Source organism: Euleptes europaea, chromosome 10 (genome assembly GCF_029931775.1).
Source record: "Euleptes europaea isolate rEulEur1 chromosome 10, rEulEur1.hap1, whole genome shotgun sequence".
Lineage (NCBI taxonomy): Eukaryota > Metazoa > Chordata > Lepidosauria > Squamata > Sphaerodactylidae > Euleptes > Euleptes europaea.
In genome coordinates this window covers 33,745,769-33,767,680 of record NC_079321.1, presented here as the reverse complement: position 1 = coordinate 33,767,680, position 21,912 = coordinate 33,745,769, and the positions used below count along the sequence as shown (strand labels likewise).

General features: G+C 40.6%; 1 protein-coding gene and 1 pseudogene across 6 annotated transcripts in view; one reads left to right on the top strand and one right to left on the bottom strand.

The window, feature by feature from the left end:
• Positions 1–21,912, top strand: part of SNTG2 (syntrophin gamma 2) — a 329,718-nt gene that overhangs the window by 263,784 nt on the left and 44,022 nt on the right. For 5 of the 6 annotated variants that reach the window (XM_056856441.1, XM_056856445.1, XM_056856442.1 and 2 more), the window contains exon 12: positions 2,364–2,480. The exons of the other annotated variant lie outside the window; for it this stretch is intronic. In XM_056856441.1, coding sequence (XP_056712419.1) covers positions 2,364–2,480 — 117 coding nt within the window. The remainder of the gene's footprint in view (positions 1–2,363; positions 2,481–21,912) is intronic. 6 annotated transcript variants of the gene reach the window in all.
• On the bottom strand, positions 17,663–17,808 carry LOC130484037 (U2 spliceosomal RNA; annotated as a pseudogene).

Here is a 21,912-nt window from a genome sequence, read left to right as displayed (position 1 = left end):
TGTGTTTACCAAGTGCTAATTAAATGAAAGAGGAAAAGAGGAAGACCTAACTTAAATGGATTGACTTGATCAAGGAAGTTATGGCCCTCAGTTTGCAAGACCTGAGCAAGGTTGTTAACTAGAATATGATTTTAAAATATCTGAATTTTACCACCACCCCCATTTTCCCCCACTTACCTTGACTCCAGGGCTGCAGTGTCTGCCTCAGAGCCTGGCGTGGAGCCCAGTAGCTGCTGCTGCCTGCACAGAGCTGCGCGCTGGGCTCGGCTGGGTCAAGCCCAGCTTGCATCTCTGCACCACCTGCCACCTCTGAGCCTCACATAGAGCCCAGAGGTTGCGGGCAGGGGATTTCTGCACTGGCCTGGCTGGCTAGCAGGTAAGTATGGGACAGGGGAGGAGGAGAGGGGATTTCCCCCTATTCTTTTTTTTTAAAAAAATGGCAGCATGGCCAAAGCAGCCACAATCATGCCAAAAAAACATTCAGCATGATTCGGGGATCCACTTTTCGGCTCAATTTAAATTGTCACCATTTTTCAGGAGGAACCCCCCCCCCCCACACACACACACACAAAATACCAATAAGGTATTTTTTGGTGGGGGGTGGGGTTCACACACGCCTACTATTGATGAGAGGCCATTGGAGGTCATAAATTCATAGGGTCACCATAGGTCAGAAGTGACTTGATGTCACTTAACACACAAACATCTGTTGTAATGGTTAACTGGGCCACAGTTGTTTCAGAATGATTTCACAAAGCAGGGTGTCCATCACTGTAGCACTTCACTGCTAGTTACAGATTGTATTAATTTCTTCCTGTACACATTTCACTTATTTAGAATATTTACATCCCATCTTTAAGTTCACAAAGCAGCTTATGAAAAATATATTTTACAATAATACAAATAATTACAAGCCAGCAACAGTAAAAGCAAGACATCCATACATGCATCCACAGAGCCAGTTCAGAAGACAATCTAGAACATGCAAGTATTAAGAGACTATCAAAGTCTGGATGCAAAGATTATATTCCTGCTCCCAAATCAATTTAACCATAGTTCCTAGTACTTTGATATCATCTGGATTAAATTTCAATTTGTTCGCCCACAGCCCACCTCTCTGTGGTCTTCAGATACCTGTTTAAGTACTACCAGTTCACTGAAATTAGATGGAAAGGAGAAACAGAATTGAGTTTCATCAGAATATTAATTACACTCTTCTCCAGATCTCTAAATGTTCTCTCCCAGCAGGTTCATAAGGTGTTAAGCATAATGGGTGACAGGATGGAACCTTGTGGTCAGTGGCTAAGGGGGGGGGAATAGACTATCTTCTGAGACCTACCTACCAATCACATTTTTATCCTGCTTCTCCTCTGAGGATATCAAAGTGTTGTTTCTGTTCTCTTCCAGTTTATCCTCACAACAACTCTGTGATATTGTTTAGGCTGAGGGAGAGTTGGGGAATTTGAACCAGGGTCTTTCAAGTGCTATTCTAAAGAACAGTGCAATATATTTGTAATCATGTGTAAGTCATTTGTAAGACTTTGATAAAGAATGAATAATGATACTTGGTGAAAAATATTTATGTGATCTGTAATGCACAATGATGGATAGTAGAGGAACACTTTATTTATTGCACTGTTTCCTATACTGTTATATTTAAAAATCAATGCTATAGTTCAAAATGAAATTATAGATAATATTTGCAGATTAATGAGAGTTACTTGAAAACATAAGTTTGGATCCTTCAGAAATGTGAGATCCTTCTATGCTCGCATCCATAGGATCCAGCCTATAATAGAATAACAACAAATTTAAGTAAGTAACACAGGATTAGTCTTTTTAAAATTAACTTATGACGTTGTATTATATTGTGTCATACTATTGGTCTGTCAAGCCCAGTATAGTTTTTTCTGACTGCCAGCAGCTTTTCAGGATCTCAACTCTATTGGGCGAGAACTCTTAACTAGAGGTAGCAGGGACTGGCCCTTTTATTTGAGAATCATGTGCAATACCACAGGACTATGGGTTTTCTAGTTCATAATTATGATATATGTGCATACCTTATGTTTCTATTGCACACTGCTCAGTTCATGCTGTATTGGCTTTCATCATGAGTTGGTTTTTAGGGGTTTATATGAAACAAAAAAACCCCCACAGGATTCTTAGATACAATGCACTAAATCCCATGCATGACAAACTTACTCATTAGAGAGCAAAGTGCATGAGAGGGTTTAAGATTTAAAAAGTATTGCTCATTTCCATCCACTATGAAAGTAATGGAGAAAGCACAGGAATCAAGCTTAAGGTAATATTAATACTGATAGATTCAGTTGACATTAATTTTCAAAGGTTTTATTCTGCAGGTGATACATATGGGGTGGGTGAATGAGAGGCTCCAAGGAGCAGATTCCCCGCAGCTCTATCAATTCAAGTTCCTGGCACTGAAGGGTTCATCATTCTACATTTTCAGCATACCTCCGGTAAGCAACCATTTTGTATGTGATTATTATGGAAATCCTTTGCCAGTACAGGAAAAGCCCTTTCCTATCAGATAATGAAGGAAGGTTGAATCTACAAAGGAAGTTCACAATAACTCTTTCAGACACCTTTAATCTTTTCCTTCCATGCATAAAACATCAAGATCCACAGGAGCTGGACTATTCACAGTTTTAATAATGGCCTGTGAGACTTCTTTGCCTTTCAGCTCAGTTTGAGACCCTGGTGGTATGATCCAAGGACCTAGAGTGTCACCAGTGAACTATTACATTGCCTTTAATGTGGGATTTGAGGTAGATATGCTAGCATGCCATATTAGGAAGATCAGGGCTGCATGGTGACTTTTGAATAAGCAGTGGGGCTTTTTGACATTTTTCCTCCACAAACTGCTTTGTATCTTGGGGAAGTTTCTAAAGTAAATTGCAATACAGCACTGTGAGTTAGAAGTCTCTCAGATGCAGTGATCTATATAAACTTCATACACAAAGGTAACAGGACTTCTCTGGATTATGTCCCAAGGTGAATGACTTAAAGAGCTACTTTTTCATTGCATACTCTAGTTAGAATGCTATCTTTCCTCGTTTCCTCATAAGCTTCTCTGATGATTTAGAAGAAGAAGATACAAAAAAAGTTATTGGAAGGGAGGGTGAGCATCTCAGTGGCACAGGATCTGATTCACCATATTGAATGGGTTTTACAATATAATGCTGGGAAAGGATTCAGTTATGACATCTCATAATATTGAAGAGTAGGGTCGTGCAAAAAAACATTTTGGGTAAATTTCCAGTATGGCTTCATTGGGCCTGATTTTTTTTTTCAGTAAACATGAAATAAACATACCAGTAAAGGGGTATTTTGGCTTTATTTCCAGGTTTACTGGAAAAAATTGAGTCCATTATAGTTTATGGGGATTTTTTTCAAAGCTCCTGGAGGGGGCATTTTTGGACATAGAGTCATCAAATGTGCAGTGAAGCTGCAAGGGACTTTCCTTAGATGGACACCAAAGTTTGGTGAATGTTGGGACAGGGGGGGGGTCTAATTTTATGGGTCCACAAAGTGGTCACCCCCATCCACCAGGCGTTTGTGAGCTGAACTGTCTATTGGTTTTCTGGTTCAGAAGTTCAGCATTGCTGAGGACTGGTAGAAGGCACCAATTGGCAGGCTGGTGCATCTGGGGCGCATAGCATGATGTCCATGCAAATTAGCTTCCAAACTGAGGGTAACAGCTTAAATGCAAGAAAAATAAGGCATGGAAAACATTTCTTTTGGTGGCAAATGACATCCTGTGAACAGTCCTTTATTATAGTCATCAAAAATTTAATTTCAAGAGATGGTCATGGTGTGAGGAAACAAAGTCTCTACTCAGAGCAACCTTCAGTTTGACAGCAGGTTTTCGGGGTGGGGGTGATATCGGAGCCAGCCAAAGTCATGACCAAGGTAGCTCTTGTAAAGGAGATTGCTCATCTGTGTGGGTAAGCAGTCTTCTTCAGAACCACACATGTTCAGCAGCTGTTGAAGCTGGTGCTTTTTAGTTAGAAGGTATATCCCTCCGGACAGGACTGGGTGGGCCCCATCTTTTAAATTACCCTTCTGCCTCAAGACTATCCTGATCCAGATTAACCTACTGATTGGCAATGGATAGTTTGGTGAGACCAAGTTGGCGCTGATTACATGACCCCTACCTCAAAAGGGCCCCAACTATGGGTTCCTAACAAAACCAGTCAAAGATAGAAACATGGGAGAAAGCACCAAACTGTGCATCTGAGCAAAGGCAAATAGCCAAAACCTGAAAAAGCCAAATATCTATTCGGCTTTTTTGGGAATCGCCTATTCGGCTTTGGCCAAATTCCCAAGTTTTAGTATTTGGTCGACTCAAAACCTGAATATTGCAGAAATGGCTAATTTCATGTTTATTTTCAGTTCAGGTATATTGATATACACAACCCTATGGAAGAGGGGAAAACATCTTAGGCTTGGATCCTAAGCAGCGTAAGTGCAGTCATGCCAGAGAAAGGCAGCTTCCACCACCCCTCCCTCCTTTCACCACAGCCTTCATTTCCCCCTGAAATTCTTTGTGTCAGTGGACCAAAAGGAGAAATATGAGGGAGAAATTGGTAGTCTACAGCAGGAGAAGGGAACAGGCAAATGTCACCCTCCATTTCTTTGCAAACAGAAAACGTAATTGTGCTGGTGGAGTTGCCTCTCCCCTGAAAGAACAGCACCATAGGATCCAAGCCAATATAACTGACATGTGAAATGATATTCTACCTACTATATTAAAAAATATGACTAGTAACAAAAATATTACAGCAACAATAAAATTTTGAGAAGCCCCGGTTTTAATTAAAGAAATTGAATAAGGCATATAGAATTGCTTATATGTGTATGCTTATTTAACTTACATTTGTTTGGACTGTATTTAACAACGAATGCTTCAGATTTTGAAACTTTTCTGTTCAGAGGTCAGGCATACAGTGATGGCCAGGGCAGAAAGGATGGTAAAAAAATTAATAGTCCTGTAGCTATTCAGAGTAGACAGCAAAAAAGGGGGAAAGAACTCAACCAGAAAAGGAACCCAAGGGTTGAGCTGGAAACTAAAAATTCTTATAAAGTAATATATTTGGTGTACACAATAAAATAGATTAAAAAACACTGGGGCTGGAATAAAACCACCAGTATGAACTGTTACAAAAATAATCAACACCTTTGATGATAAACATAATATAAATACCAGTAGACCATACATGTTTTTGCCTCTTGGGCCTTCCTCAGTGGTCAAATTATACAAAACATGATTATTAAACACATCCAGAAGTCCACTTTACAAGGTATTATATCAGAAATTTATAAACCTTAAAAGGGGGGAGGACATGTGGTTCTGCCTTTTGCATATAGAAACGGAGCTGGAAGGGACCTCAAGGGTTATCTAGTCCAACATCTTGCACAATGCAGGAAATTCACAACTACCCCCCCTACTCCCCCAGTGACCCCTGCTCTATGCCTGGAGGAAGGCAAAAAACCTCCAGGATCCCTAGCCAATCTGCCCTGGAGTAAAATTCCTTCCTGAACTCAAAGTGGCAATTGACATTACCCTGGGCATGTAAGAAAAGGCCATGAGAGCCAAGCACTGACTCATCCCTTCCTACCCTCCCTCTCATGATCTGCCTAAGTTCACAGAATCAGCATTGCTGTCAGATGGTCATCTAGCCTCTGCCTAACCTCCAAAGAAAGAGAGTCCACCACATCCTGAGGAAGCCTGTTCTACTGAGGAACTGCTGTAACTGTCAGGAAGTTCTTCCTATTCTAGCCGAAAACTCTTTTGATTTAATTTCAGCCCATTGGTTCTGGTCCAACCTTCTGGGGCAACAGAAAACCACTCCATTCTCTATATCAAGGCTTCTTAAACTTTTTCCACTCGCGGCCCCTTTTTGCTTAAGAAACCTTTACGCGACCCCGGGTATATAGGTATATATATCAGTAAATGTTTGATTTGTATACCTATTTTATATTGCCAGTTTTTTTGGGACCCTCACATTCAGTTACGTGATCCCAAATGGGGTAACGACCCACAGTTTAAGAAGCTTTGCCCTATATGACAGCCCTTCAAATACTTGAAGTTTGCTATCATATTACCTCTCATTTGTCTCCTCTCCAGGCTAAACATACCAAGCTTCTTCAACTTTTCCTCATAGGACTTGGTCTCCAAACTCCTCACCATCTTCATTGCCCTCCTCTGGGCACATACCAGCTTTTCAACATCTTTCTTAAACTGTGGTGCCCAAAATTGAACACAGTACTCCAAGTGAGATCTAACCAAAACAGTGTAAAGCCATACCATCACTTCACATGATCTGGCCACTGTACTTCTGTTGATGCAGCCCAAAATTGCATATACCATTTTAGCTACCGCATCACACTGCTGACTCATATTCAGTGTATGGTCTACTACTAAGACTCCTAGATCCTTTCCAAATGTACTACTGCCAAGACAGGATCTCCTGCATCCTATAATTATGAATTTGATTTTTCCTATCTAAATGCAGAACTTTGCTTTTATCTTTGTTATAATTCATTTTGTTAGTTTTAGTCCAGTTTTCCAGCTTGTCAGGATCATCCTGTATCTTGGCTTTGTTTTCTATTACTATCTTGCTTAAGTATTTACAAATATATTTTACAAACACTGTAAGTTTTTTTAATGCTGAGGTGCTAAGGAATCTGAAACATATGCCAGATATGAGCTTTTGAAAATAACTTTGTATGGTCTTTAGAGTTGCCAACTCTAGGTTGGGAAATTCTTTGAAATATGAGGGTAGAACCTGGGGAGGTGTTATTTGAGGAGAGGAGGGACCTCAGTGGAGTGTAATCCAATAGAGTTCACCTTCCAAACCAGCCATTCTCTCCAGGGGAACTGATTTCTCTAGTCTGGAGATCACTTGTAATTCTAGGAGATGTCAGGCCCCACCTGGAGGTTCAGTATACTGTTAATCTAATCAATTGTTACTTATGCTGCATAAACATGAGTTTAGTATAACATCAGCACAGGCTCAAATTCAATAAATATATTATTTCCAAAACCTGGTTTAAACAGATATATCTTTTACTAAATATTATCAATCCACAGTCATGTGTAAACCATACAGATAAAGAAACCCACAAAAAAAATTAGTAACAATACCGGTTACCTCACCGGAATATTACAAATACAAAGAGCAATTCCCAAGTCCAAATGAGAAGGATATAGTTTCCAAAGTTCTCAAATCCAAATTAAGGTGGGTTCTTCACCAATTCCAAAGAATTCCAAAGAAGTATTCAATCAATTCGTTTTTATAAATACAGCGCTTAGTTATCCAGCGTAAAAGTAAAAGGCACGGCGAAATCCCAAGGTTTTAAGTTCAAACTCAAAGAGTTTCAATGTAAAATATCAAAACGACACTTCCGGATATGTGTTCATTTCGCTCACAAGCTTCATCAGTTGTTATTGCATCGATAACTTCATATGAATTTTATAGGGTCACAGACCTCTAAGGGAATAAATATACAAATAAAAGCGCGACAATCATAGATGCTCACATTCAAAGTTATACATAATTCATCAATAAATAATCAAATTAATAACACTCTATGCAAAGCACTTACCCTTATTGACCAGCAGACCTAACTAGTGTCTCGCTTCTTCTGAAGGCTGGTGTGAAACATCCCAAAAGAAAGGCTTAAATCTAAACCCGCAAGCACAGCTGAATGAAATTACGCCCCATGAGTTCCTGGCAATTCTTAGTGCAATGTGATGTCACTTTCGAGGTTAGTCTGGATCAGCTCCAGGTCTCAGGAAAACTAACAGTTCTAATAATCAATGGAAACTCTTACAGTTAAATTTAGTAAAGAGGAGGTCACAGAGAAGATACATAACCAAAAGGAACTTTAATTTTAATGGCAAAGGTACATCAGGAGGAGACTTGCATTAAAAAACTGAGCTGGAAATAGAAATTGAATTGCAGTACTTCCTAGTATGCCAAGCAAGGAGGGGACAACATACTACAATTTCTATTTGTTGTTTTGTTTCATGTTCATTCAAACAAAATATAAAAAATTAAAACCCAATTACAATATACATTATAAAATATGTTTAAAATTCTTTGTGTCTGTACACAGACAGATAATAGTTCACTTAAAACCACACACAAAGCAATGCCTGTTTTATTTTAATTTTTTGGCATTACATGTATGCCCAATATGCCAGCTTCCGTGTATTCTAAAGAGCATCTGTTAAATAAAATGTGCTGACAGATACTTTGGCTCTTTATAAACAGGTGTGCTTATTGCAAAAGCAGCACTGTCATTATCAATAATTAGCAGTGCTAATTTGAAGAATGGTCAAGAAGAATGAGTTGTTCTTAATCATTTCATTGAAGTAAACACTTCATGAAGGTTAGCCATATGGATATGGTAAGACAAGTTTATTTGGCCCTTGCTCTAAATGATTTTCATGTTATTAATGATGCTGGAAATGCATTGAAGTTCCTATTTCTTATATATTTCATGTTCTTAGGCAATTATTTCATCCTCATTTTTTTCTGTCCTTTTAATACTACATTTTTGAGGCCAAAGTGAAGTGGGCAGACTATTATTTGTAAGATTTCTCAGACTATATCTTTATTTGGTTTTCCTGTAATTTTTAGGGTTTAGGTCATACCTTTGATTATCCAATGCCTGTTGGTTGACAAGGCAAGAATGCCCATCCAGCAGCTGAAGCAAGACATAATTTGGCCCCTGGGCCTCCCTTCCCTATTATATAACCAGGGCTGTTTTCACATGGAGGGTTTCCCTGCTTCAGCCACCCAACTCGGGGAAACAGAAAAGAGAATGCACATCATCCTGCATTCATGTCCCAACGACGGACAGCCCATTTTGGTTTCTAAAATAATCACTTAAAAAAAAAAAACGGGGTCTGGCATAGGTGAATTCCCCTGCATGGCATTGCTTAGGTGTGTTTTCCCCTTCAGTATATCTTAAATGGAAGGAACACCTTCACTTTCAGTAAAATGGAACGCCTCCTCGCTCACTTCTTCCACCTATCCATTAAAGCTGTTTACTTTTTAAAATCTCTCTTAGCTTCACTGGTAACTTACAACTGCAAGGGAAAGGGGGTCACTGTATTTAGACTTTTCTAAATATGCTAATTTTTTTAAAGTAACATGAACAGCACAATTGCACTGTGTCTGTTACATTTTGTGTATCGCAGCATTAAGAATAAAGAAGGACAGGGAATGGCAAAGGAAAATTTCCCAAATGGAAGGTACACCTTGGGGATACATCAAAAAGAACATTGCCCTTCCTCTGCCTATCCATCAATAGTTTTTTTTTAATTTAATTTTTTATTTCTGTAATGACATAAGGTCATTGTGCTTTTGCTCAGCTACAGCAATCCAAAACCACAGTTTTGTGCATGTCTCCCAGTGCTGTGATTAACTCGGGGGCGGGGGGATTGAAATCACTTACAATCTCCTGTGTGGTGCTGAAATATAGCAAACTTGGGGAAGTGGAACTTGCTCATTAAGGGTGTGGGAGGGGGACAGTTGTGCTATTATAGGCACACAGGGCGAAAATGCGTGGTCGCTTTAGCCTCCTTTATTCCCTGTTTCAGCCAGGATTCAGCCAGGATCAAACACAGGTTTGGTGAAATGCATGCGTTCGATCCTGGCTGAATCCTGGCTGAATCAGGGAATAAAGGAGGCTAAAGCGACCATGAATTTTCACCCATAGAAGAGGTGGGAGGCTTCAAGTTCTGCATTATTCCTGAGCAGTGCTTTTAAAAGGGCTTGTGTTATTGCACAGTTCTTCTCTAGCACTATGCCAGTGCCCAAAAATTTAAAAAGGGAAAAGAAGGTGGGCAGGGATTCATTAGAGAGAAAGAAATGGGTGGAGGGGTGATGGTAATGCATGCCTGGTATGAAAGGGAGAAACCAGATTACACCATGCCATGTGACATCTCTGTTGTATGTGCAAATTGAGAAAGTAATAGAAATAAACAAAAGATGTTAACATCTTTCATACAATTATGGGAATGTGGAATGATATAGTATAGCCCAATCTCATCAGATCTCGGAAGCTAAGCAGGATTGGTACATGGATGGGAGACCACCAAAGAAGTCTTTGCAGAGGGAAGCAATGGCAACCCATCTCTGCTTAACTACTTGGCTTGGAAACCCTATGGAGTCACCATAAGTCAGCTGCAACTTGACAGCACTTTACATGCACATACAGTTGTGATCATAGAGTCTTGCAGCTTCGTAGCCCTTGAACTTCAGCCACCACACAAACATATTATTACCTTGAATAACCAGTTTTTTAAATGCATTAGAAAGATCCATTATGGCAGACAAGCATAACTAAAAGATATTGCCCAACACTTTTGTCCATTTGTCTGCAATAAGCAGCCACAGGGTAGAGGGGAGCTATTGCAGGGTGTGTTTTCAGTTCATGTGAGTAGGCCTAGGCCTCCAGCCAAGTGAGTGCTAGTTAGGGTTGCCAGGTCCCTCACTGCCACCAGTAGGAGGTTTTTGGGGTGGAGCCTGAGGAGGGCGGGGTTTGGGAAGGGGAGGGACTTCAATGCCATCGAGTCCAATTGCCCAAGCAGCCATTTTCTCCAGGTGAACTGATCTCTGTCAGCTGGAGATCAGTTGTAATAGCAGGAGATCTCCAGCTACAACCTGGAGGTTGGCAACCCTACTTCTAGTGGCAGCACAATGAGGAGGACTCTGATGTCCCGTGGGGGCTCAACTCACTCCCATTCAATAGTGACATGAGAAATGACTGGCATCCCTCCTGGGTCTGTGCTGCCACTTGCCGAGTCCAAGCTATTGCAGCAACACCACAATGGCTTGCCTTGGACCCAGTGAGCAGCAGCATGTCCCCATATCTTGTTTAAAATAAAGCAGAAAGGAAGTATTACAACAATAAATTACATATAGTGAATAAGAGAAATTCTTTCAATTATGGTTTTCAGACCCATTTGGAAGGGTGATGCTTTGATAGAAGTAAATGCACACAAGTCTGAGGATAGACAATTTGTCCAAATTTTGCTATTGGAAGAAGTATTAATACAGTAGCATTGTTCTTGCAATACTTTGACCAAATCCACTTCTTTTCTTTTTTCTATATGAAATTCTGATAGGAAATGTGAATTGTAGAAAAGTTCAGGCGTGAACACTTAATTTAATTTTTATTCCTTGAATTCATACCCTGCTCATTACCTAATTAAGCTCTGGTCTCTTGACAGCTCATATCCCAAAAATCTTGGTGGTCCCTCAGGTGCTACTAGACTCAAATTTAGCTGTTCTACTGCAGACCAACACAGCTACCTTCTGAAACTATATAATAGTCATACGGTTCTTTTGGTTGATAGGGATTGTGAATGTGGCTCTTTGCAAACTACAGAATGAATTCCACTGTTCTGGTTGATTAATGCAGTGTGTATTAATAATCTAATATCACATAAATAACTTTCATGTTACCCCCAAACACTTTGCTTTTCAGTGGGTTCCATTCACACATTCAACTGCTAGTCATCTAGCACTGAATGATAAAGTCATGTGCATGCACTTATTAATTAATTTTTAAAAGTGGAGATTCATATATAAATAAAATAACTACAGGGAAAGCCAGGAGAAAAAAAATCTAGAAGACAAAGAAAATCACATCCTTAGTACCAAATAATTGCAATTGCTCCACTGTCATTTTATGCTGGGCAGAGCTATCCTGAAGGGGTATGTATGAAAGCTCTTAGGAGCCAGCATGACCCAAGGTGATATTAAATTCCACCCCTGCTTAAAGAAACCTCAAATTATCCAATTCATACTTAGGATCCCAGATAAAAAGTTTTATCCATCTATCTCTTGCTACATTGAGCAGGTCACAGCTAAATAGAGAATGTTGATGGGTGTCTATTTCACCAGAATGACATTGACACACTCGGTAAGAATACGGCACCTTATTTAAATGACCCAATAGCTCCCCTGACAGAATGGCATTGAATCTAGCCAACATAACTATTTGTCTGTAGCATGGGACTATCAGGAAATCAAAGTATGCTGGAAGAGATTGTGGCAGCATTAAACCTTGGTATAAAGGTGAACATACTCTACATGCTCTTATCATAGTGCTCCTAAAATCCAGTTTTTGCAGGCAGCTCAACATAGCTTTTCCTATAAAAATTTGATGGTTTTTTTTTTTACCCAGCTTTAGTACTTCACAGAAGGCAGCAAGAAAAAAGCAAACTAAAAAATACTGGTACATATTTTCCCTAAAATCCAGCTTCTGTTTCCCCATTTCAATGAAAGAGAACATTCTTCATATGAAAGTCTTTGCATACATAGAAATACATTTTGGTGCATATTTTCTGGGAAACCTTTTTCCATCAGCCTTTCAAGCTAATGTCAAAGGGGCCCTTCTTGCAAAGATCAGCACATTCATGAAAGTTGAATTATAGGGACAAAGCCGAGTATCAGCATTGTCAATCTTGATGGGTTAAACCAGTTTTAAAAAGCTAATCTATTATTCAAGAATTGTATGAAGACTTCAGCAAAAAACATTCAATGGAAAAGAAAGACTTAATCCTTTGATCACAATGGTGCCTTTTAAAGCAAAACTGACATCTCAGAAAGGCTTAATCTATTTATTCAGTTCCATAGTCTTTGTTGGATTTGGTTTGGGACTTTATCCTGGAAATCTATCCTTCTGTGTGATGAGAAAGAAAATTTGTAGAATACTATCAGGAACATACTTTCAATCAGATAAACTGATAATTATCATTTTTAAATACCCTGAAAGCTTTTCTTCAGTTATAAGAGAACTGAAGATTACTTTTTATTTTTGCCTAATTTTAGCAATTATCAGCTTGAGGTTTGCAGACCCAACTTTCGTGCTAGGTTTTCTGAGACCTCCACTGTCTTACCCAAGAGAGTTTACCCAAGAGAGGTGCTAGCTAAGTGGAGGAAATCCTGACATCAGTATTGTCTTTTGCATGGCCAGTGCCACATTTAGATATCCCAACACCCTCCCGCAGCAACATGTTGATGCATGAGTGGCCTCTGATTCACAAGAGTGCTTTCTTATGTCACCTAGGGCTTCTGTAATATATGTCTGTGACCGCAGTCTTGGACCAGGGAAGGGGGAGGAAAAAGGAAACAGGGAAGGGATAAAAGACATAAAAAACATGAGACATAAAAACAATATTAAATTAAACAAATGCTAAAAAAACCAGGCATCAGCCCAGGGAATAAAATTTCCTGACTAAACTAGACTGGGGCAGAGCAAGCTGACTAGAGATTGCCAATGGTAGGCATTGCGAATTCTTTCTTCTTAGAAGAAGCCACCCTAGCCAAAAAGCATGCCACATTCGATGTTATCAAACCATTGTTTGGATCGCCAAGCAAGAATGGCAACACCCAGGAATGTGAAGGGAGATTCAGGTTGGTAAGAATTGGAGCAATAAAGGCCTCTCTGTCTTGGGACCAGCAAGGACATCGGAGTATCAAATGGTCCAAGGTTTCAATTTCACCCATATTGTAAGGGCAGAGATGATCTGAATAGGGTATCCCATTGAACCTACCCAGCATAACCATAGATGGAAAGGCATTCAGGCGGGCCAAAAGAAAAGCCCGACGATGTGAAGAAATTTGGACCATAGTATGAAAGTCTGGAAGCCTCTCTGGTGGAGGAAGCCCCAACGCCAAACCAGAACAAGTACGTCTAGCCCTCGCAACCGTGCTGGCCCAGTCTAGCTCCTTCAATTTCTTCAAAATTAACGCTGTTTGAGAGGACACAAGATTATCAGTGGGAGCGGAAATTGGGAGTCCCAGTACTTTTAATTTTTGTGCTAGGAGAGTCAACCAAGGGTTGGGGGCAGGATCCTTGAGAATAAGATGGAGAAACCCCGCTTGGGACGGAAGACTAACGTCAGACAACTTGAACCTTAGCTTAATTGCCCTCCTCCATGCGCGTACCTCAAGCAAGGGTTGGGCCAATTCCATGCGAAGGGCTGACCCAGCGACACACCTGGGGGTTCCAGTAATCCTCCTAAGGAAATTGTTCAAATAAGAATCTAATTTTTCATCAACACTGGAGATCCAGATGTCTGCTCTGTAGAGAATTTGAGAAACCACCTTCGCATTGTACACTTCAATGGCGAACGGAATGCGATTGGCCCCCTTGGTTCGAAAAAACATCTCCACTATTGCAGTAGAGAATCTTGATGTCTTCTTCACATGGTCCAAATGGGCAGACCAAGATAGATTATAGCTAAAAACAATGCCCAAGTAGCGGAAGGTGGAAACCCATTCAAGCTGCCCATTTTTATCTTGAAAAACTGAGAACCTCATCTCCTAGTAGCAGAAAAGCTATATTACAGATACCTCCAGAGCATCCTTGCATTGCACCATAGGTGGGCATTGGAGAAATGTCCACTGATGGTAAGGCGTTAGGAAAATAAGTGACTGATTTATAGTAGACATGATGGGGTTGGTTGATGTGGTCCTTACATGATCTTAACAGCCAGGATGGGCAAGGACCCAGAGTGCAAGTAGTGGCCATCACTGATCCCAGGAACTTGTCGACATACACCATGGAAACTGGACAAAATGATCCATAAATAGACTAGGTGGCGTTCCAGGCCCAAAAGGGCTGTGAAGGCCACCTAATGGCGGGCAAGCCCCCAGCTTGGCGCCGGAACACCCCAGGAATGCCTCCCGGGACACCGGGACGCCCCGGGAAGGCTTCCCGGGATGCCAGCGCAGCCTTTGACAGCGTTCAGATGCTGCTGGAAGGCCCTGTCGGTGTCCCTGGGTGGCGCTGCCATAGCAGCGCCCCGCAACCAGCATCCGGGCCTTCCTGCTGGCATCCAAACACCATCAAAGGCTGCGCTGGCATCCTGGGAGGCGTTCCCGGGGTGTTGCCTGCCGAAACCTCCTCACGGAGGCAAAAATCCGTGCAACCCTCACTTGAACTTCTGGTGGAGGCTTGGTATCAGCAAATAGAAGAAACAAGCAGGAAAAAATAATTTTTCTTTCTTTCATATTTTGTGTCTAAGACTATGAACAAATTGTTTAATAATAGTGATTAGCTACAGTAACTTTTCAGATGTAGAACATGGAGCACATATTCAAGATCATATAATGTTAATATTTTTTAACCACTCTGTTATGTTCACAGTCATGTTACCAGTCCTGACCTAGGTGACCAAAGCTAGCTCATTCTAGTCAGATCTCAGAAGTTAAATTGGGTTGGCCCTGGTTAGTATTTCGATGGGAGACCATCAAGGAAGTCCAGGGTTGCTACGCAGAAGGAGGCAACGGCAAACTACCTCTGAACATCTCTTGCCTTGAAAGCCATATGTGGTTGCCATAAGTCAGCTGTGAATTGACAGCACTTCCCACCCATCACCAAGTAATTTACAGTAAAAAATGGGGGGGGGAGCTTTTCCCCTTCAGAGCATTTTTATAGCATGGAAGTAACAGAGAAGAGAGAAGCCCCATGGTGCAGAGTGGTAATGCTGCAGTACTGCAGTCAAAAGCGCTGCCCACGACCTGAGTCCGATCCTGACAGAAGTTGGTTTCAGGTAGCCAGCTCAAGGTTGACTCAGCCTTCCATCCTTCCAAGGTCGGTGAAATGAGTACCCAGCTTGCTGGGGGTAAAGGGAAGATGACTGGGGAAGGCACTGGCAAACCACCCCGTCAACAAAGTCTGCCTAGTAAACGTTGGGATGTGACGTCACCCCATGGGTCAGGAGTGACCCGGTGCTTGCACAGGGGACTACCTTTACCTTTTTAACAGAGTAGCTCTTTATTGATAGCTCCTGCTTCTAACCAATATTAATTATTTTCCTATTAGAATCCAAAACCAGCCAACCAAAATGACTCAACACATTGTGCAAGCTTTCGCATCCTCTTGCACTCTGTGTTCTGATGCTTTGTTATTTCTGAATTAAAGATGCTGCATGGGTTTTGCTATGGGCAAGCATGGCTGCCCACTTCTGTTTGATATTAGAGGTTTTCCACAGTGATGATAATTAAGGAGTTCTGGGAAAAGGGTATTAATAAACAGCTCCCAATAATAGCAGCATGCCTGAAAGAGATCTCATCTTAGAATGAAGTGGAACTGCTACAGAACTTTGCAAAAGTTAAATTTGGAAATTAATTTGGAAGCGCTTATTGAACCCATGAAACTGCCTTATATTAAATTGGATCACTGTTCCATCAAAGTCAGTATTGGCCACTCAGACCTGCTGAAACTCTGCAGGGTCTTGAGTAGAGGTCTTTCACATCACCTACTGCCTGGTCCTTTTATCTGGAGCTGCCAGGGATTGAGCCTGGGACCTTGCTAAGCAAATGCTCTGTCATTGAGCCACAGCCTCTCCCCTACTTATTCAGGGGAAACATCTGCGGGGGAAATCAGTGAAAGCAAAAACAATTTAATTAATTTAGCAAAATGTCAGGGGGGTGTTAATACATCCTAAAGTGAATTCAAAGAACAGAGTAGCCTCTAAATAAATATTCATCAACTTTCATTCTCTCCACTTGACAAATTTTCTTGCAGTTAAGAAGCTACAATTAAAATCTTGATTGCATAAATCTTTTATTTTTCCCACAGCTCAAGGAAGAAAAAAGTTGAAGCAATAGAGATTTCTGAAGGAACTCCTGCCCTCGTAGGGCAGTCCTTAACAGCGTTATACCCTTCTCAGAGCCAGGCTAAATGGTACAGTGGCTGCAGATCCAACCTGTGTCCGCCAAAACCCTTGTAGAGGAAAAATTCACTGTTTAAATATTGCTTGTTTCAACACTTGAAAAGGCCATGGGGAGGGATAAGATCACCTGGTGCTACTGCAGCACTGGCCTTGTGGCAATTTTTAAATGGCTGATTTTTCCTCTAAAGCGGCATCAGCAGACATAGGTGGGACCTGTGGTACGTGTAACTTGGTAATGTGTAAAGAGTGCAACTTTGCTTAGCCTGCCAGGTACACAACACTTCCAACTCATTCATGGGGCCCGTGAACAAAATAAATTAATCCCTCTTTCTACACAATGTATTTAGCATTCTAATTTAAGGCAACATTAATTCAATGTGAGTAAAATATTATTCATGATTGCATCAAGTGCTGTCATATGAGGTTTAATTTAGCCTGCCTTGTTGAGTTACCTAATTGAATTCCTGTCATTCAGACTTCTACAATGTATATATTTCGGTATTCAGATTGACGTGATGTTAAGAATACACAATCTGACTAGTTTGAGATATCAGGATTTGTTCTTCCTTTGAGTGTTAAAATATGATAGGCCCCTGAATGACATCAAAAAGGTCTCTGTAGGAATGAAACAGCTCTTCATGTTTTGGGCAGGTGAAGGCTTGGCAATTAATTTGTAATTGTAGTTGCTCAAGAGGGTAATTAGAGGCTGAAAAGTTATGTTTTTGTCTTGTTGCTGGCAAGGTCTTTTGAGCTGTTGTCCTCTAGACATTATCATGTTAAATAAAACAGCAAACAAATGTGATTACTGAATATTCGCAGTAAGCTGTTGGTAGGCATTTTCCACTTCTAATTCATTTTAATTATGTTTATTATTAGAAGTTGACAAAATGGATGACAACTGGGGACTTCAGGGATAACAGGATTGTTTAAAAAAATAACCCCAACAATTTGGAAGTGTATAAATCGGCAAGGTAAACCTCATCCCAATAAATGAGGGTTGAAGCTGGAAGGACCACAGTATCTCCATTACTATGATATTACTACACTTGATCTTAGCCAAAAGGCCGAGAAACGATACTATGATATTTTAATGTCACTACAGTATTGAGGTAGTACTATTACTTTAGATAGCTTGCTAGATCCCACACAAGAGGTATCACATGCCTTTAGGGTTGCCAACATCCAGGTGGGAACTGGAGTTCTCCCAGAATTCCAATTGATCTCCAAACTACAGATATCAGTTACCCTGGAGAAAATGGCAGTTTCAGAGAGCAAACTCTATGGTATATTTAGATTCTATGATATACCAAAATTCCCCAAATTCTCCCCTCCACAGGCACTGTCTTCAAATTTTCAGGAGTTTCCCAGGCTACAGTTGGCAGCCCTTGATGCCTTGGTTCTTTAATTCCCCCTCGCTACTCCCTCCTTAGAAAAATGGCCATGCATCCTGAGGTTGGAATAAAGAATTTAGAAATTAGCACTCCCTCTTCCCAAAATATATATAATTAGTAGTGAGAACAATAATTTCTTCTCAGTGCTGTTCAGATGAACTCAGTTTCATTTGGGCTTTAAACAGTCAATAGTGCACAGGTTGGCTCTTGTCATTCTCTGATGAAGATTGTCTATGCAATCAGCCTCTTCTTTTACTGCTGACTGTTGACTGCTGACTGCTGACTGTAGTTTCACCTGGCCTCAAACATAAAAAACAACACAAACTAAATAAACATTATTTGTGACATTTGTTTATCCCTTCCAGCTATTTATTATTGACTAGAAACACGGTTTTTGTTTTAAGAAGAATCTGGTGTACCAGTGCCCTGGATACTATTTTACAGTTAGAAATGATGTGACAGTTCTAAAGAAGAAAACTGCTAACATTGTCAATTTCGCTTTTAGGTAACATCTCTTTTTGCATTGTGAGCATTTAACTGTTTGAAAGTCTGTAAAATGTCACTCATGTTCTAATGATGACCTTGCACATGGGCAGTTTCAATATAGCGTTCAGTATTATCTTTCCCCCCTCTTTGTCCTGCTCAGAATGAAATGCCCCTAAATATACTGATACTTTTGTGATCTATCATCCCCAACCATTTTTGCTGCAGAAAAGCATGCAGGGCTGAAAGAAAAAAAAAAAGCCATCCTGAACACAATGGTTGAGGGTGATCAGCTAAAGCTAAGTGGTAAAGGAGGGTCACTTGTGCCCATTATAGCTCTGACACCAAGAGCTAAAAGGCAAAGACATTTAACATAATGCAAAAGGAATGTGAACCTGTGGGACAGCTGTGGGTCAAAGACTAGGGTAAGATCTCTTATTCATCTACGTCAAAGCATGTGGGTTTTTAGATCCTTGCCATTTCTTTCAGTTATATTGATTTAAATATATTACTATTTGTAACTGGGTAATGGTGCCTTATTCTTTTTCTCTTGAGGAAGGGCATCCATATGTATCTCTAGATGCAGAAATGCCTATTAGAAACAGAACAAAAAGCAACCTATGCTGATACAGGCAATTCCATGGAAGTGATAAATAACCAGCACGATGGCACGTGGTCTATTAACTATAAGCTAACAATTTGCCAAAAACTGACTATGAAGAAAAATAAGTCTCCCAATGTCTCTCTCTCTCACACACACAAAAACAACCTGTGGCTTTGAGAACTGATAAGTCATCTTGTTATGGAAATTTTGCTACTATGGAAACTGATGAGCCAATTTGTTGTGGACACTTCTGAACTTACCTGCTTTCCACTAATGGTCTAATGCCTTTGTGTTATTTCACTATACCTGCAAAAAGAATTATTGTATTAATCTAGGGTTTATATGTTGATGTTTTGCATTCAATTATAAGCGTTAGATGAATAACAGTGGTGCTCTTGTGTGAGACATTGGGAGACTTATTTTTCTTCACAGTATGTGAAGTATACTTCACAGTATAGACCACTTGCCATTGTGCTGGTTATTTACCACTTACATGGAAATGCCTATTGGAGCCAACAGTCTAGGAGTTAAGATCGGATGTTGTTCAGCCAAGTCACCTGTTGGAAGAACAAGTTTCTGCTAGTCCATAGTCAAATGGTAGTACTTACCACTGGTTTTGATTAGTGCAAACTTAGGACATCAGTCTATTTTATCGAAATACATAAGACCACTCTACAATAAATTTTAATCCCAGGATTTTAGTAGTGCTTTCACTAGTGTTAAGAGAAAAGATCTTTTCCTAAGGGTTTCCCCCAAAGTTTTACAGCAGCACCTTTTAGCAGCTGGAATAAGTTGCTTTTTCAACTGCGCTCTGGCTTGCATCTTTAGCAGTGCAAGCCTGTACAGCTTCTCTGCAACTTGGATGCCTTGATTTATCAAGACATTTCAAAGTATGAGTAACTGCAATTCTGTGCACAGTCTCCTTTATTCACCTCCATGTTTGAACTTAGCTATATATTGAACATCATGTGCCAGATCAGGAGCTCACTCTTTCTTGGGGCTTTTCCAGAGAATAATTTGAGGGTACTTGATACTGTTGTGTCATAAAATCTAAGCTGTTCTGAGATTCCCAACGGAAGAGAAATATATGTGTAATAAGTAATATATTTTAAAGGCCAGATTTTTTTTTTTACTGAGTGCTATAGTTGTACTAAGCCCACGATGAAATAATTGCAGAAGAAATAGTGTTACCATGGGTGGTCAGCAAGACACATATGTATTAAAAGATCCACCCATGTGGATGAGGCCTACTTTCTATTCTGGTCCAGATTCACTTTGGGTAAGTCAAATATAAGAAAGACAGGCAGCCCATTCCTGAAGGGGGTATTTTTGGAGCCAGTGTGATCCCGCAACGGCATAGGTGCCACTTTATCACAGAATGAGGTAACACCTACGCTGGTGTGGGGGCAAACACACTGGTGTCCGATGACCCCCTGCCCCCAGCACCAGTGTAGCCATGCTGGCAGGGCTTTCCCAGAAGGGAAATCTCTGTCAGCATGGGGGGGGGGTGTCCCTGGGGGTAGAGCTGCCTTTAGGCAGCTTCCATAGCCCTCTTGCCCTGGAAACGCCCCCTTGAACGGCACCAGGCCTGTGCCACCTTTTTTGGCAGCGCAGCCTCGCCGTTCCCTATGGGCATTTCCCCCATTTTTCGTTATTTTTATTTTTAAAAGGTTTTTGTTTTGTCTCCGCGACGGCCAGAAAACCTCTGAGGAGGTGGCCACCATGGATCTACCTCCCCATTCAAGATTGTGCTCACTGTCCTTCCCTCATGGTAAAGGAGCTTCAAGCTTAAGTTTTATAAGTGACATATATGACATGACATCTAAACAAATAACTACGGGATCTTGTTTGACAAAGTGATGATGCTCCTAGGCAAGTTTGAAAAGAATACTGAAAATGGATATAGTGAAAACAGAGGTAAGTTTTTAATCGAAGGGAATAAGCATACACTCAAGCAATCATGATAATATCAAATGCACAAAAGAAACTCCACCAAATATAGTAAATGCCCATAATAAAATACCACTTCCCCAAATGCCCACACACACCTGTTCAGTGTACTACTTCCAAGGGAAAGGGGGCTGGAGAGGGAGAACAGAAACTTATAGTCACCTATCAGTGCAATCAAATTCCTTCAAGTGAGATTTTGGGTATCTGGGCAGCTAATAATCCAAAAAGGGAAGTTTGGAGCTAGACAAACCAAGGAGGTCCCCACATGTTGCATGCCAGGATCAGAAACAGAGGACCAAACAAGGAAATCCAAGTAGCAATCCAGAGGAGGTGGGAGGCAAACCAGAGAGGTATATCACAAGTGCCAGTAATGGGAAACTTCTGAAGCATCAAACAAGGGTGGTACCGGCAGACATACCTTCTTCCATTAGATTCTGCTCTAGTTACAAACAAGAAACTTGAACAGAATATAGTTTTCCTTTTTCTGGATCTTGGGGAAGGGAAGAGAATCCAGGTGTCTGTCCTAGAAACCTTTCCAAATAAGGAAAGGAGGTTTGGGAGCAAGGAGGAAGCATGTTAGAAGCAGTGGTCCATTTTTATGTTCTGTTTTTATGCCAGGGTTTTTAATGCTAGATTTTAATATCTTTTAATGTTTTGTTTCTAATATTTTTATTTTGTAAGTTGCCTTTTGAGGTTCTTAAAGAGTCAGCACAATTTTTTGCTAAAAATAAAAATTAAGATAAGAACTATTG